The 17861-nt window shown below is 44.2% G+C and overlaps 1 protein-coding gene across 6 annotated transcripts; it reads left to right on the top strand.

The window, feature by feature from the left end:
• Window positions 1–2491: 2491 nt before the first annotated feature.
• On the top strand, window positions 2492–16373 carry PSME3 (proteasome activator subunit 3). Of its 6 annotated transcripts, none has more exons than XM_078865965.1 (11): window positions 2492–2625; window positions 7166–7198; window positions 7694–7756; window positions 9131–9235; window positions 9576–9624; window positions 10095–10207; window positions 10935–11003; window positions 11686–11753; window positions 12723–12777; window positions 13007–13093; window positions 13762–16373. In XM_078865965.1, exons 1-11 carry the CDS (start codon window positions 2584–2586, stop codon window positions 13840–13842), a joined length of 765 nt encoding a protein of 254 aa, XP_078722091.1. In that variant the 5' UTR covers window positions 2492–2583; the 3' UTR covers window positions 13843–16373. The 6 variants fall into 6 exon arrangements, with proteins under 6 accessions (XP_078722091.1, XP_078722090.1, XP_078722089.1 ...); XM_078865964.1 differs by having other exon boundaries at window positions 2493–2625; window positions 9128–9235; XM_078865963.1 differs by having other exon boundaries at window positions 2496–2673; window positions 9582–9624.
• The last annotated feature ends 1488 nt before the right edge of the window (window positions 16374–17861 follow it).

The following is a 17861-nucleotide window of genomic DNA, read 5'->3' as shown; positions in this document are numbered from 1 at the left end:
CCTTTGCCCCTCCACCCCCCGCTTGCCCCTCCAGCCCCCCCCCTTGCCCCTCCAGCCCCCCCCCTTGCCCCTCCAGCCCCCCCCCCCCTTGCCCCCCCCCCCCCCTTGCCCCTCCAGCCCCCCCCCCCCTTGCCCCTCCAGCCCCCCCTTTGCCCCTCCAGCCCCCCCCTTTGCCCCTCCAGCCCCCCCCCCTTGCCCCTCCAGCCCCCCCCCTTGTCCCTCCAGCCCCCCCCTTGCCCCTCCAGCCCCCCCCCTTGCCCCTCCCCCCCTTCCCCTCCACCCCCCCCCCCTTGCCCCTCCAGCCCCCCGCTTGTCCCTCCTCTCCCCCTCCCTTGCCCCCACCCCCTCTTCTCCTATCCCCATTCCCCCTCCACCCCCCTTATCCCCTCCCACCCCCCCTTATCCCCCCTCATCCCCCCCTCCTACCTACACTTATCCCCCCCCCTTATCCCCTCCCACGCCCCCTTATCCCCCCTACCTCCTTCATCCCCCTCCCCCACCACGTGGTGCCCAGACACGTGGGAGAAGGCGCCGCCAGTGGTCAGCGGACCGAGCACGTTCAGAACGATTCCCGTCTAAGACAAAGCTCCCCCGTGTAGCCTTCACAGACTCTTGGGGGCAAGTGCTGTCAGCGAGCACTGATGAAGGCCGGGCACGGCGCACGAGTGGGTGGGTTGTTGTGGCCAGCAACACGCCCGGACGCCTTTGTTGGACCAATATTTTACACGGGGATGGCAGCGGTATCGATTCGAATGCGATTCCTGAAATCAACTCGTTCCCAGAACTGTGTTATATAAGATTCATTGCGATGATTGCCGGTCACGCATATCGAATACATATGCGAATCAAATATATTTAAAAACAGCAAAGCGGACATATATCTGCCTCTCCGCTTAAAAAAAAAGTATTACACAATCTATCAGCCGCACAAGCATTGTTAGGAGTGCATAATTACAGAGTCATTGACCCAAACGAGTCACGGTCGTTTATAGCTCTGAAGTATTGCGCGTGTAATTAATTGTATTCTTATTGATTCTAGCAAACTGGGCCGGTTTCGACAAACTATCAAATCACCAGTCAGTCAGGCTTGCTGGAGTCAATGCTAGTGAGCTGCCAGATGTTATTTATATGTACTGTATGTTGAACTAATTTCACACCGTACGTAGCCAATCGTACTAATCGGCAAGGGACCTCAAAGAGATGGGTTCAAACGATTATCAGTGTTTTTGAGAATATCAATAACCCAATTAAACATTACTTTGCGTTAGATTCTGCCTTAGCAAGCACAGATACGCTCAACACGTCCTTAAATACCACTGCATTAAGAGTGGCGTGTAAGAGGCAACGTTTCGGGCAATAGCCCGATAGTAAGTAGTGCTGTGGGGATAGTAGGTCGTGAATCTGAATCTTTATCCTGGAGGAATCTGATAAGATACTTTATCACGAACGTCCAGTCGAGGCGGGTCAGTAAACTACAGTACAGTGAAGGACAGTCATAAAGAGACAAGTTTAGCAAGTAACTTAAACAACCAATATAAATAAATCATGGCAGTACAAATTGCACTAGTGCATATATTCCTGCTTATTTGTCAAGATCAAATCTCTATTGTTTGGTAGTCCTTTGTTGGTCAAGATCAAATGTAAACTTGGGAAATGCAGCAAAACAACAAGACCACACCAAGACAATAAAGTTCCTCGATTGTATTTCACTTGAGTGTGGGAGGTGGGGGCCAGAAGAGGTTGCTGGACGACTTCGTGACTCCGAAAACTCCCTTTTAGAACAACAGTACTGTATAATGAGAGGTAACAAACGAGTTCAACAGGCAATGGTGGGTGGACAAAGCTGCTTCTGCCCGCACGCGTGGTGTAGAGCCATATGCATACCTGTCAACCCCTTATCAGTGCCAACCTTATTGATCACTCCGTGCCCTTATACATCTCAACGTTCATCCTACAAAGTCCCATTACAAGGGATAAACACAAAAAATAGACAATCATTGTTTTTGCCTGTATTGAAACGGCTGTATGCCGTATGGACCTGGAAACTCAATTTCCCTTTACAAGAATACGGGGTAAACCGCATGGGTTTACACGGTATGGAATATCAACTTTCATTCTATAAAGTTCCATCACAAGGGAGAAACACAAACACATAGACAATAATTGTTTTTTTTCCCGTATTGAAACGGCTGTACGCCGTATGGCCCTGAAAACTCAATTTCCCTGTACAAGAAGAATACGGGCTGGAGTAGACCATATGGGTTGACACGGTATGCCCGTGTCACATGTGGGCGGAGCCACGCGTCACATGTGGGTGGAGCCCCGTGTCACATGTGGGCGGAGCCAGTGTCAAACGTGGGCGAGGCCTCGCCCTGCGCATGCGCACCCGAGGCGAATGTGACCCGCCGGGCAAGTCGACGTCTCGCGCCGCCCCCCCAACCGCTTCGCCCCGCCCCCTTTCCATCGCCCCGCCCCCTTCTCATCGCCCCGCCCCCCGGCTGCGGTAGGAGAATCCGTGGGGGCCTCCGCGTACAAACGCCGCGGCGCTTCGCTCCTCCCTTCCCCCTCTCGTACGCAACGAGAATGTCCGCGCTGCTCAAGCTGGACGGCGAGACCACCAAGAAGGTGCGCAGGGACGCGCGAGCGGCGAGCCGCGGCGTCCAGGGACGTGGGGTGAGCGAAGGGGGAGACGATGGAGCGAGCGAGCGGACCGCCGGCACGGGCGGGTGATGGGGGTGGTGGGTGGGAGTCGTCGCCTGGGCCTCGTGAGGGCCTTGAGCCTGCGCTGGGCCCAAGGGTCAGGACGCTCCCCCCCACGTGGAGCTCCCCGGCGCGGCGAGAGACGCGATCGCTTTATTCGCTCGGCGAGTCGAATAGTTGAGCCCTTTGGTTGTTGCCGCGACGTGTTTGGTTGTAATTGTGGTGGCAGTGGACACGGGGAAGAGGCAGCGGCGAGTAATGGCACCGTCATCAGCTGCGGCACTGAGGGGGGGGGGGTGTCTCACTGCTGAATGGAGGAGGAGGCAGCGGCGTTATTGTGAAATGGGAAACATTAAGTCAGCGGAATGTTTGTTTTTTCATCGGCTGACGTGGAGTTAATTCTGTGTGGAGGTGTAATTAGTAGTACTAAAAAAAACTATGATTAATTAATAGCCGCTGGTGTGATGTGGCCTTTTTATCTTGGGAATCTATGGTGGCGCAGTGAGTGGCGCTTTTTGCTGCGAACCCGGCGACCCGGGTTGTGTTTCTGGTCACGGCTACCACCGGTATCAAGTGGTATTTTAATTGGTCTGTGTTTCCCTCCTCATCAACCCGCACCGAACAACGTAAGGTTGAGTAAAAACAAAGAACGCCACGACGTAGGGGAAGGGCTTTCATCCCGGTCAGGTTGACAAAGGGATGTACATTTTAACATTTCATCATCGATGCAATGCCGAAATATTCGGCTGTTATACCCCACGAGAAGCCGTGACGGATACATCATCAAGTAATAGTCTGTCCATGCCTGTATTAAGGTATATTCTTTTCATTAAAATAGATAAGCCTTTGTCAGTTGTGATAAATCCACTGCTGGATGAATCCCTCAACCCGCCATCACCACCTCGCACGATTGGTGCGATGCAACAATTTGCTCTGCGCATGAACTGATCTAGTCTCTCCGTTTCCTCGATGGACTTCCTCTCTGCGACACGATTATTATTCCTGACCATTGTTCAGTCATCCCTTCCAGCGACGCGTCCTAACCAAGCCCGCTTAATATATGTTCTTTAAAAAAAATAAAACCTATACATTCCTAGTTACATTGTGTTAAGGGAAATAGTGCAGTTGTAAACATCATGAACATTTTCGTAATCGTCGCATTTTTAGCCATGTTCTGTCGGCTTCTGGACGAAGGCACCGTCATCAATAAGAGACTGGAGAGCGTCAGTCATTACCATCGGCCACAGTCCACTGCTGAATGCATCATCTCATGAATAACAGGAGTAGGATAATATATCGCCACGTCATCAAACTTAGTCTGTACTTTGTCGATTAAAGGCAAAATGATGATAAGAGAAATTCCAACTATTTGTGCCTCATCGTCGTCATGCCTATGAGAAATAAGCAGAATATAGTCTTCAAGAATGAGATAAGTAACATAATGTCCTGATATCACCATTGTCACCCATGGTCTGCCCGGATCAACATGTACTGTATAATTGTCATAATCATGATCAGCCATCGCCGAGTGTTATCTGAACTGCTCCAACATGTACTCACCAATAACTGCAACAGCGTGGGTATGCCTTCATTCAGCAGTGGTTTGACAGCTGTGCATTTAAATTTAATTATGTTGACAATGACAAGTGGACAGGAGGCAGTGGGCAAAACGTACACACTCAGATTCGAAAGCATGCGTGTTCAAATTGACCCCCCCCCAAGTCCATCCCTCCTGGCTGACCTGTGGATTATCTTGCCATCACCATAATGTGGGATTTTCACCACTGGTCCAGGGCTGCCAAAATGTCTACAGAGCTTTAAATGATTCATTGAGGCATATTAAATAGTTCATATATTTTTTTTATCCAAATGTTACATAATAAATCAGCAAGGAATGTATGCATTGCGACCTAAGTTTGATTCCTGAGCATGGCTAACACCAGTGATATCTGGACCGATAATTGCCCCCCCCCCCCTACTTCAACATGTAGTGACTGATATGAAGTATGACCAACCCCTATAATCAACACTGCGTGCAGGGAGGCCTTCATCCAACAGTTGATTAACAGGAGGCTTGAAATTGTTTGGTATTGTTATACTAGCTTTACTACCCGGCTTCGCCCGAGACTTGGATTCTTGTCTTGGATTAATGCACGGCCTACGTGGAAGGTGGGGGGGTACATCAATAAATTTTGATACACGAACCCTCGGTGCTGGCATACCTTAGCCAAATAAAGTAATATTAGCTTATGTCCTTTGTACAGACATTTGTGATTGGACAGAAATTCTCAAATTTGCTGTTCTGGAGGACCTGTGGCCAGTGTTGCATAAAACACATTCAGTGAAATTTTCCCTTTACACTGCTTTTGATTGCAAGTGTGTGACAGTACCCCTTGAGTTATTAAAATTAAACCATCCACTGATTTTGTATAGGATGGCTGCCAGGATGTATGCCCATTACAGTAATATCACTTTCATAAAAAATGTCATGAACTATCCCTGGGAACACAGTGAAATTATTATAACCTGGTTCTGTGTTTTACAGAATAACACACAGATATCATGTTCTTTAGTCTCTTTATATGTAGGCCCGTGGTTATTGCAATCCTACACATGAATGTTCCTAGCTCACAATATCTCTTTACATTTTGGCTACAATACCCCCAAAACCGCAAAACATTCATCGCAGTTACTTGGCAACCTGTTTGAAATGCCCACTGAAGCGAGAATAATAATAACAAAGCAATAGATATACTATGATAATACATTATCTAAACTGAATAGTTTTATACATATGTCCACATTGAAAAGTGCATGGCATGTGGCGCATGGTTTCTGAAAACAAGCTACCGATACAAAAACCCATTAGAGGAGAATTGCAGGTACAAAGTATCGTGATTGTATTTTTTATTCCATTTAGCATGTGCAAGGATAATGCCTATTCAGTTCCTCTTCACGCGTGTGTTTTGTCAGGAACATGAGTTTAGTTGCTAAAGCTATTTATGAAAGTGTCCAGTTGTGACCTTTTCTAATGTGTTTTGTACATTGTGCAATGCTTTTGAGCAAAACTGCACCTTAAATAAAATACACGTCCACAGAATAATAGCACACAGTTCCTTAAATAAGCTTCTGTACAAAATTACATCACAAACGTTCCTGCTTTAAATACATTAAGACAATAAATGTAATGTTGATTGTACTCATTCACACGTACGAAGCATATGGTTATAAAACTATTTAGAGCCCAGGGGAAGGTTAACATGTAAACTTTGGCAGCATGTGACAGAAGTAGGTACATGTATTTTTCATGTGTTAATATACAGTATTTGAGTAGCCGTACAGGATACCCAGGAGACGCTAGTCCAGCGTATTTATCAGCATGTGCAGAGCTACGTGGCGGTCAACAGAGGGAGGCAGTGCAGAGAAAAACATTGTTGCACTCGACTACTATGCACGTCACTCCTCCTGCTTTAACCAACCCACACTGACCAACGTGGTGAAGTATGTTTAGATAACTCCCAAGAGCTGCATGTGTACAGGGTAAATGTATCGTGTCACGTGTGTCGTTTGCTGGTGGGTATGCTTTAGGGTTTGTGAGCCATCTTTGAACATTGGCTTTCATTGGGTGGGTATAGGTAAAGCAATCTCAATGTTCCACGATACGCATCTGCAACGGTTGTTTTGCGTGATTGTTAAATGAGAGCATTGCCATGATTGTCAGACATCCAAGTTGCAGTGCCTCTCCAGGTGTTGCAGTGACAGTCTCTTTAGTCATTGAAGCTGTTACTCAGCTTCTGCTGAGTAACATAACTCCAGACAACCATTTGAAGATGCAGACAAGAGGCAAGTCAAACATGGAATAGATTTGCTTTGGAAATTGTTTTTTCATATACAGTATTTGCACCACTTTGTTTTTGTCTTCATCCCATAATCAACACACTATTTGAGGGCATAGGAGTTAAGCTAGGTTTGTGCTTTGGTGCTTGATTGCCTTTTCCTTTCATTTATACGCCAAAATAAATTCCACATTTCCTTGGGCTGCCTTTTATCAGACTTTGAACGAAACATGAGAGCCAGTATTTAAAAAAAGGCAAAAACAGGGGCATTGTTCTGATCTGAAGTCTGGAATGGAAACCATACTGAAAAATATTTATTGAGAACACACACGAGAATTGTGCACATTATGTGCTGTGCCAGAGTTGGACGGACAGCCATTATTTCTTTAATGCATACATTTTCCGCAGGGTGATTAAAAATAGACTTGTAGCAGTGTGTGTCTGCCGGGCTTATGCTATCATGATCTTGTTATGCAGTCTGTCTCAATGGGGGGACTTGGCTTAAATGACTATGCGGTAACTGAGCTCCCGTGATGAATGTTGGCCTTTGCTATAGATTCTTAGTTCAATAATGTACATGTAGTATATTTTCGTGTAATCATGCCTTTTGGTGTGCGTTCTCATTGCAGGTTGAGATGTTCAAGGAAAGAATTAGTGCCGAGGTGAGTGAAATAATCCAGTTTTTTTCATTTATATTAGCCTATGGAGATGATATATGTTTTTTTAAAAGTAAATAGTAGCAGTGCTAAAATAAGATTAAATCTATGATCTGAAACCCTACAAAATGTTTGACTGTATAATACTTTCACATCTAATTTATACATTATTATTTTACCAATGTTTTTAAAGCTTTTTAAGCTTTTGGCAATACGGTGACACTTGGCGATAATGGTTTTTGGGAGACCTAGCCAAATAAAATGTTAGATTTAGTTAAACATTGACTCGGAACTATAACGAATTGGCAATTTGAATTTGTTGTGAGGTGAAAATGTGTATATCGGGTATGGAAAACACACATAGTTGGAATGTTATTCCTAGGCTGCAGTGTATATCACCGTTTAATGTGGTAGCGTATTGAGTTAAGTGAAAAAGCTCTCACAATAGTGTTTAATAAATTTAAATGTTATTTCCTCTTCTGACATTTGTTTTCATTTTAGGCAGAGGATCTGGTGGCAAACCTTTTTCCTCAAAAGCTGTCAGAACTCGACACTTTCCTACAGGTATGTGACTTGTCCACATACATCCCGTTTGTCAGTCCACTGCTGGACGAGGGCCTCCCGATACTGTGTGTTGGCGGTGTCTTTTTTTTACTACGCTATACCACGCTGACTTGTGCCGTGCCCACCCGTCACGGTGTGGCTTGAGTCAAGTCTGCGCTGAATCAGATTAACTACTTTAAGGGGGTCTGAACATGACCAGCCAATGCATATTGTAAAAATGCAGTATGCGTCATCTTGGTGGATTGCAGCTGACAAGATAAATATCTATTTAGACAAAGTTATGTTTTGCCACCTGTATAAATAACATTTGGCTCCATCAGCCAAAAGACCTGGGTTAGTTTTTTTTCTCACAGAATTTGATTAAGCTTGAGTTTACTTCATTTGTTACATGGACAGTCCCTTTTATCCAGTTTCCCTGCTATATTACAGGGGAGATCCATGGTGCATTGGCACAGCAGGAATAAAAAAAAACAAGCTTGTAAACACTGTGGACCGGTTTTATTTTTCTGAGTGTCATCAGCAGTGTGTGGACTATTATATAATTGTTGAGTTGCCTGGTGTTACAGGCAAGAACCATACAAGAAACTCCTTGTGACCCATTCAACACATCCCTTTTCAGCGTTGACCCTTTTGTGCAGTGGCTTAGTGTAGTTGTCATGCGCCCTGGTGCAAGGAATAAAATGGGAGCCCCTGTCCTCTCAGTGAGAATCTCAAGATCTTTCATCAAGACGATATTTTACTGAGATGAGCACCTATAACGTGCAGGGTTATTGTCACTGATGTCTTCAAAACTGAAGACTTCACGTAAATATTTGAAGTCAAGTCAAGAATGACATAGGTGCCAGCTCCGAAGAAACTAAATATCATATGGATTTGCAGCCATATTGAAAATAAAAATAGATTTTTCTGGATTCTTCTCGGTGCTTTTTACTCGTATGAAAGGTGGCAGCAGAGGCTGAGAGGCGCATACATGCATTTTAAAGTAAACGCATTCGGTGTGCTCAAAATGCTGTACACTACGCATGAGTTGTGAGTTTGTTATCGCTAAGGCAGAAAGGGCAATTTGATAATTGGAGAGACCAATCCATACCTATAAGAACAAGTAAACATTCAAGGGTGTGTAAGTGGACAAAGGCCAAAATAATGACTGAGACTGCAATGGATGGATACGCTTATGGAACGGACAAATCTATATATTCACCAATTCCAACCAGTAGTCGATGTTTTAAGAAAGTGTAAACAGGCATTTTCATCGAGAGTGATGCTCCAATAATCCCCGAGGCTACGATTTGACTGAGTGGACCTTAGCTCAGCCAGGACTGAGGGGCTTGTTGTGTGTGTTGAGTTGTTCTGTGCGTGTGTGTTGGCCAGGAGGAATGTCTAAACATAACGGACCTGGTGGGCCTGCACTCTGACCTCAACATCCCTATTCCCGAGCCTGTTCTCATCACCAACAGCCACGACAATGCATTGGATAATGTGAGCATGCTGCCATGCGCGCGCATATATTTAATATACAGATGTATTTAACAAATATGTATATTGAGCACGACTGTATCACACTGTCAATCGCACTGACCTCAAGGGAATAATACATTATTCAATAGGCATTGTTTCAGGGAAATAGTCCTCTATCGTAGAGAGATTATCTTTTTGCTGTAGATGTGATAAGTGTGTTATTTGTGCTCGCGTACCGCCGCCAACGCAGTATCGCAAAAATAAGTTTTGTATCAAATTTTGTTCCCAGTGTTCTCTATCAGCAACTTGGAAGTGTCATTGCTCATAGATTTATCAGCTCGTGTGTGTGTGCGTCTTCAAGCATCAGGGAAAGAAAAGGAAGATTGCAACGGAGGAAGACCAGTGTGAAGGTATGTGACATTAAGGGGAGTTTGAACCCCTTACAAGCTTCACCACAAATTAAATCTTGCTTTGTATGTCCTCTGCTTTATTTCAAATTGATGTGTTCACTGTTGCAACGTTAAGGGCAAGGTTTTTTAAGTCTTACTTAATGAATTACTGGTAGTTTCTTCATGAGCAGTACTCTAACAAATATCTTGAAATTATTCGTAGATATTTTGAGGTTACTGGAAAAAATCTTAGTTCTTGATGCATTTCAGGAAACTCACACCTATCATCACCATCAAAAGACAACTTTAATTTCAATCAATCGCCTAAAATCCTTGGTATTGTGATATGAAACTATTACTTATTCAAATATAAAGCACAGTGACTTGTGTAGTTTGCGGTTTTCTTTTAAACAATGTTGAAATAGTATAAAATCCATGTGACCTTGCCGAATGAGTAGGCTTTTTTTAACTTCTTCCTTTTTGTGTGGCAGGTACCAAGGTGTACGCGTTTCTCAACGGCATGGTGCAGAGCAACCCCAAGCTCGTGGCGCTTATCGAGAGAATAAAACCCGAAATACGGACGCTCATGGACAAGTGTAACACCGTGAGATTCGCTCGCTTAATCCTCACACTCTTATGTGTTCACTACAAAGGACTTAGCTTTTGTATGCTTTCACTTAACTCAAGAGGCCAGATACACGTGTTACTGCCAAAATGTATCCCTTTAGTCAAACTTTTGATGGAAACGCACTGACTGTCTTGGTCATCAACAATAGGGGAAATTGCCAAAGCTGTGTTGCAGCTGTTTTGCCAAGATATGAATCTGGACTCTTGTCCTTGAATCGTCAAGTGCTCTTTGCCAGACTATAACGACATTTCTGTACCAAATATGACCACTTTTCCCATTGTTATTTCTTTCCATCAAGGATTTTCCACTCATGTGTAGCACCCGGTCATATATTGTGCGGTTAAAATAACTCCTATCTCTTTTTCCCAGGGCATAAGTAAATGGCTTACATGAAGCTTATTCCCACATCCATCCAATGTGCTAATTTTTACAGTCACATCAACATTTATTGCTGCAAAAGAAACCTAAAGTTCTGTCTTCCTATAATTGTAGAAATTACTTAAATGTACCAGCTTTCTCCTTGTGCCGAAGACCCAACTTAATTTACACATTGCCATTTCATAGAATCCACCCAAAGGAATTTAAATATAGCACCTGACAACATTAAAATAACAATTTCTGTCCGCTGTTCGTTAAGTCGCTGGCCCAAGGCCATGCTGCCAGGAGTTTTGCATGTCCCTTAAGTTTCTGTGGCTCCTTGCAGGTGAAGATGTGGATTCAGTTGATGATCCCCAAGATTGAAGATGGAAACAACTTTGGCGTGTCTGTTCAGGTATTCGCCTTTACCATTTGCCTGTGATCTTGGGATAAAGTGGACAAAAATATGCACAATTTAATATGGGTTTATAATGATTAATCGATTCATAAACATTCTTACATCTACAAGATGTAGATCTGATTCTGTGTTTATATATTTCAATGCATATGTTGTATGTAAAGAGTTTGACACCTTGGCAGCCATTAGAGGCCCGACCATTCACTGCATTGGGATGTTGAGTCCATTTCGTTTATGACTATTTGGTATATAATACGTTTTTTTTTGGGAAATAGTTTTACTGTATTTGTGCTTTTGCATATGCCTCACTCTTTAAGCCTATTTAGGTGTGTGTTTGTGTTTGCATGATGGGTGGTAGTAGTGCGGTGGTTGGCACAATGTCCTACAAACCCAGCTACCCGAGTTCAATTCCCGGCCACGGCTATCATGAGTGACGAGTGATACCACAGCAGTTCTTAGGCCTTTCCCTAGGTTAACTCGGGCTTATAATGAGTACCTCATGTGGTGTGTATACATCGGCACTTGTCTTAAAGCGGCCAGAAGTGGTACTAGCCAATCCCCTGCCTCGTGCGCTGTGCTGACTTTAATAGATGCTCTTTAATAACGCTTGCACCAACAGCTTATGTAGTCCAACAAGAATTGTCTTTTCGTGCACGTGTATGAACGTGTATACCAACAGGAGGACACGGTTGCAGAGTTGAGGACTGTGGAGGGAGAGGCTGCCTCCTTCTTGGACCAGATTTCCCGGTAAAAACACATGCTTGCATAACTATGTGGATTGTACTCTTTTGTTTTTCAAAAGCCACATTCAAATTCACAGTCCTGCACGTGACAAAAGGCATAATTTGAAAGTGTAATTTCTCAAAATGAGGGTTTGGTTTACTTCAGTGAGACAATCTGCAAATTAACTTATGGAATGTCTTTTGGATCATATGTGCATCTCATTTCTTTTATCTGAGAAAAAAAACCCTTCTTTTTCAGTCACCTCTTACTCGCATGCATGCACATAGCGAAATATTTAATTGCATGCATAATTTCATTGTTTTTGCAAATGTTTGCATGCAAGTCTTAAACCAAAATTGAGATGCTATGAGAAGTGTATTAACCTTAAGAAGGACAGAGAGTGTTGATGATCATCAGTCAGGATTAATCCACTGCTCGATGAAGGCCTCCCCAAGTCTTATCTCTCACGGTCTTGTCATGTAACAATCCACCCATGACAATTTTACTTTTTTACCAGAAAAGCCTCACTGAGTCTCAGGACTTTTGCAGGAGGGTTCTGCCTAGTTTTTACCAGAAGGGGATGATAGTTGATTTGTATAATTCCATTTCAGTAACGTGTAGGGAATTGTTCAAATACGGACCATGACACCGGCACACAATGGCCTACTCTTAAGAATTACATAATCGGATCTTTAATGTCCACTGCGAAGCAGACTTCATGTATTTTTAAGGTTCATACACCCACAGGGCAGCTGTCGGATCGAATTGTCAGCCTCTGCAACCGCTAGGCCATAAGTTGACTTCACGCCATGTGTAATGTGGGCATGGGCAGCAACAATTGTAGTGTGTACAAGTTTTATGTAGAACAGCATTTTTTGAGTTTGTATGTTGATTTTCGATGACGGTTTCACAGTTGATCATTGTGCACCTGGACTATTTTGCTGCAAATGCAGGTGAAGTAGTTTTCACATATGTGTTGTTGTCGTTCATTAGATACTACATGTCCAGGGCGAAGCTCGTATCCAAGGTGGCCAAGTACCCCCATGTGGTGAGTGAAGTTGCACCAACGCAGCTCTGGTGTGCATGTACCGCAATCATGTGTCTGCGCGAGTGTGTGTTTACGTTCTTCGTCACTTGTGCAAGGCAGGGAAAAGGTGTGAATGCATTGGGCTGACCACATGAATCCTAAATATGTTTCTGCACCCTGCAATAGCTGACATTTTTGCAACAGCACTTCCTCTGAGGAGTTGTTAACCGTGGGATTTGCGTTTGTGCAGGAGGATTACCGGCGCACGGTGGATGAGCTGGATGAGAAGGAGTACTTGAGCCTCCGAATCATCGTCTCCGAGCTGCGCAATCACTATGTGAGCACCTTCACCACACGTGGCTCGCAGTTTATGGAATGATGTCAAACGCGAAGAACAAAGTGCATAAACAAATCCTTTACAGTGAATGTTAGTGTTCAGGTTTTTTGTAGATTTAGGTTAAAAACAACATTAATTGTGCAGTCATGTACCGCCCTTTTTTTGGTCAATCCACTGCTGGATAAGGATCTTCCCATGCCTCTGTGGGTCTCGGTTACTTGGCCATATTTAACCACGTTGGTCAGTACATGGTTGGCGAAGGGAGGAAGTGGCAACATGGAAACACAGAAGTGCAGAACAAAAATAGTTAATGTTTTCTGCCCTGCCTTCTGCTGCACACGATGGAGCCCTGCAGATTTTTAGCAACCTGTTTGTGCATGAGAGTCACCCATCCAAGCACTATCCAAACACAACTTTACTTAACTTTTGTATTCTGACTAGATATTGGGTGTTTTCTACGTGATTGGGTCAGGGGCAATTTTGCAGTGTATTATGATTTAATATTGGGTCTATTTTTCTCACACAATAAACAGCATTTAGAAAAAATGCTGAATAGATCATGGTTGGCAGATTTATGAAGAGCAAGTGCACAATGTGATTTATGGTTTAATGTTAATTGTTGTATGTGTCTTTGTCGGCGTGCTTCGGCATGTTCATGCATGGTGTAGGTGATTTTGCATGACGTCATTACAAAGAACATTGAGAAGATCAAGAAGCCACGGAGCGCCAACACGGATGCACTCTACTAAATAGCGCCTCCTGCCAAATCTCGCCCTCCTCTAGCCAAGCTCAGTAAAGCCCCATAATATGTATTCGGCCTGCCCCCACTACACAAGCTCCACTCCACTATTCATTAGCATCAACCGCCCCATTAGCCCAACTCTATCTGCGGAGGCTTACCTCGCCACCACCCATACTATTCCCTTGCTTATCCCTGTCCCATCACATTCATCCACCTGTGCTTCAATGGAGCTTTCTCATGTTTTTCCTAGTCACCAGACTGTAGCACTGTGGCCAAGCATTGGCTGCCTTAGATATGAATCGAGAGCATGTCCTGCCGTGGTCCAGGTAGAAAGAGAGTGCAGCCCTCCAGGGAAACGATGGTACAGGAGCTGGCACTTATCGTCAGTGTCTTGTGCCTCCCTGGGTAAACCTGATAAAACTTGCCATAGGTAAAGTGGCCCGGCCCCAGCGTGTGCACGAGACGTCCACGTTGCTTTGTGATTGGCCAGTTGTGTGGCCTTGGTTTAAGCGAGAACATGGATGTTTAGCGGGGGCATAACTTGTAACAGGCAGACACAGATGGTTGCGGTTAGTGTTGTGCGGTATGCCGTTAGGATTTGCGACAATGAAAAGCTGAGCCAAGCTCCCACTGGTGGACTTCATCTCGCTGCCCACATGTCTACGATTAAGGCTGTTACTCTTATCGACCCTGTCCACATCTTTCATGACCCCCTACCTGTTCAACCAGCTGAACCCCTTCCCCAGGTTTATGCAAATGACCTGCGGGCAGCATTTTGCCTGTGTCGAACACAAGCCATTTATATAACAGCAATTGAAAAAACGTGGTTTTCATTCGTTTTCCCATAATGGAAGGCATTCTATACTCTCAGTGGTCAGTATCGATTTACTGGAAGTGTAGGGACTTGCTGATACATATTTCCAGTTGTATGAAAAAAAAAACTTTTAAAAACTTTTAACGTTTGAGAGGCCTGCTGGAAATAGGCAGGAGGGGGTGAGCAAATTGTTTGCCATTTTCACTGTTGAAGCAACTTCAAAGCAACAAACAATGAATTAGATGTGGTAAGTCACAACCCATTTGATTTCAAAAAAATTTTGATTATTAAAATGCTGAGAATATTTAGGTGGGGCACTAATGAACACCATGCATGACATAATAAAGACCCATTATTGACCATTACATTAATTGATTTTTATTATAACTTCAACGTGTAAATTTTGGACCTGTGTTTTATTATTTGATGTTTTTACTTGCGATAATTTCTACCCCGACTTAGCGGCCCATTCCAAGCCAAAACAATGCTGGGCAAAGGTTGAGAAGCTGGTCTATAACTCAGAAATGGAGTACGTGGAATTGGCACTGCGCAACTGCAGCTTGTGTGGATCATTCCAGGGAAGTAAACTCCATGTCCTAGTTATACTGCAGCTGCCTTTCAGTTGATCATCAGGTTGGCAGTACTTCACGTGCTTCTTTTATGCTCAAGACAAAGCAAGGTGCTGCAGTGTGTAAGTTCCCATTGTATATGAGAGTGAGCACAAGTAAAGTGCAAATTCTTTACTAAGCTTACCCTGTAAATAGTCGAGGAATATACAAACTGTAATGCTTTGGATGGTGGAATGAATGAATTCCACCCTATACTCCTACCCTAAGGCCCAAGCTGAAGGAATTGAGTGCAGCATTTCGTTTTTTTTCGGAAGGAGTTGCAGTATTGAAATTTTGAGTACGGTCATAGTCCAGACGTTTTCCTCGAGCAAAATTGATATTTTGCATTGCTTTGAAAATGTTTTATCTTAATGCGTTGTTAAAGATGAAGTGGGGAATAGCCTGCTCTTGGCATTGGCCTACAAGCGTTGTGGTGGCCCTGTTGAGGTTACGTGTAGATTGGCTGCGGAATGTTCCATTTTTGTGTAGGGGTTATTTATTTTGTTAAACCCCCGTTTCGTCACCTCCAGGAGTGGTGCTGGTGTACAACACACCTGGGTTCATGTCCAACAAGTGTTGCAATATTTTGGGGTGTGGCACTTGGTGAATTGTAAATCATGATTTTTTTTACTTGGTCTATCTGCAAAGTTAAATTCCCAGTTATACGATTTAGGTCAGCATTGAAACCGTAACTGCAGGTCCCATGGAGACATTCAAAATCAACACTAGATGTAGTTGTTAGGTATAATGAGGAATTCGGTACCTTCCATTGTATGCCAGTTCACCTTATTCTGCAGAAAATATCGACATTTTAATATTTTGAGAGACTGCGCCTGATGTGTTTTCTATTGTGCCAAATCCCAAAAGCTTACAAAACACTTGAACTGGACATGTGCATTTACACTTGAATGCATTCGTGGTAGACTGCCGGATCATCTCCATGTCATAAAACAAATGAACTTGGGGTGTCCTCTTGGTTTTCGTCATTGGCCGTTTGTACAATAGTCCCGTTTGGACACGTGCAGGATAGCAGAATGTCACCTTTACGCAATTATGATCGCCTGTACTACGCCCTGGTTTTGTTATTGATATTAAAGATTAAATTGACTCCCCTTTTGGATTGTGTGGTGTGTGAAATATATTCAACGGGTGGTTTCAATTTGCGTTGCAATTAGTTGTTTTTCACACCATGTTTGCCACCACCCCGGTTATTAAACAATGTCACTTAATAACACTCTCAATGCACTGCCTGCCAGAACGTTCAAACCAAAACGTTTTGAAATGTGCAAATATCCCGATTAAGATGTTGAGCGGTATGTCATCGTGTGATGTGAACTAATGCAAGATACACAATTTGTCACGTCATTAATTGACGATTGTTTACTTTTTTTGTGCTGCATTACTTGCGTCTCTCTGAAGAATGTGCCCCCTATTTCCTTTCTCTCAAAGGCAGGAAACCTTCGACAACCCAAGCCCATCATGATGTGGACTATTGTCGATGTCACCAAGCTCCTCCCGCACATGGGAACTTTTCGAACTATTTTCGTGTGATCCAAATGAGTGATGGCACCGATAATCAACTTGCCTTTTGCCCGTCCAAGAACAGGTGTATTTCAGTAAATCTGAAACTTGCTAGTAAAAAGCAGACCGCGACGTGATATTCATTGCATCAATTCGTGTGCAATTTGTAAGGGCGGGGTAACACAGACCTATTTCATTTTAAGGTTATAATCCCTTGTTCATCATGACGTCCTTTTTACTTAGGTGTCTCAGCGTTACAGAGATCGCGTGACGTGAGGGTTCTGCCTTTGTAGTGAGGGTTGTAAGTTGACCTTGAGGAGGGGGGAGGAGGCGCCTCGGCCCCCCATGTGGAGTGACGTCACCCGCTAATTATGAATGCAGGGGGTGTCCATTTGGAAGACGTCACCTTCATGATTATTCATGTTGGGGGCTGTTCCATGTGGAGTGACGTCACCCACTCATGATTATTAATGAGGGGGAGGGTCCTTGTGGAGGACTTCACCTGTTCATGAGTATTAATGAGGGGGGCTGGCCGACGTGGAGTGACGTCACGCGCGGGACACACAGACATTCTTGGCTCATTATAGTCGTAAATAGTTGATGACCAAGATAATCAGATATCGCCAGCTATACTTGCCATCATGTGGGTGGTTATCTGTGTCCCCAGAAAACCTTTGCACAAATCCGTTCCCAGCCAGATTTGACCGAGCCTTGTCGAGACCGATGTGGCCATAACCAGTCTCGTAACTTGGAGTCTGCATCACGAGATCATATTTCTACAGATTAGTGGCCACTTCTTAGTTCTCGGAGATATTGGTCTGCTTATAACGATTAAACTCTGTCAGGAGAGATGAGGTCGGGACTATCTCCCCCATGTTATCTCATTGGTTGTTGTTTTTGTTTGTTGCGGTTGCACCCGATTCAAGAGCCGAAAGGCTCACAGGGCTAAACTTAATACTGGTAGGAACGAAGTGGACCAGACCACCAATAGATTAATGTGTCCGTCCGTCCGTCCGCGTTTGTCCGTCCGTCCGCGTTCGTCCGTCCGCGTTTGTCCGTCCGTCCGTGTATCAACATCGCCCC

Source organism: Lampetra fluviatilis, chromosome 21, assembly GCF_964198595.1.
Source record: "Lampetra fluviatilis chromosome 21, kcLamFluv1.1, whole genome shotgun sequence".
Lineage (NCBI taxonomy): Eukaryota > Metazoa > Chordata > Hyperoartia > Petromyzontiformes > Petromyzontidae > Lampetra > Lampetra fluviatilis.
The sequence above is the reverse complement of the archived record's forward strand: the minus strand, read 5'-3'. Positions and strand labels throughout refer to the sequence as shown.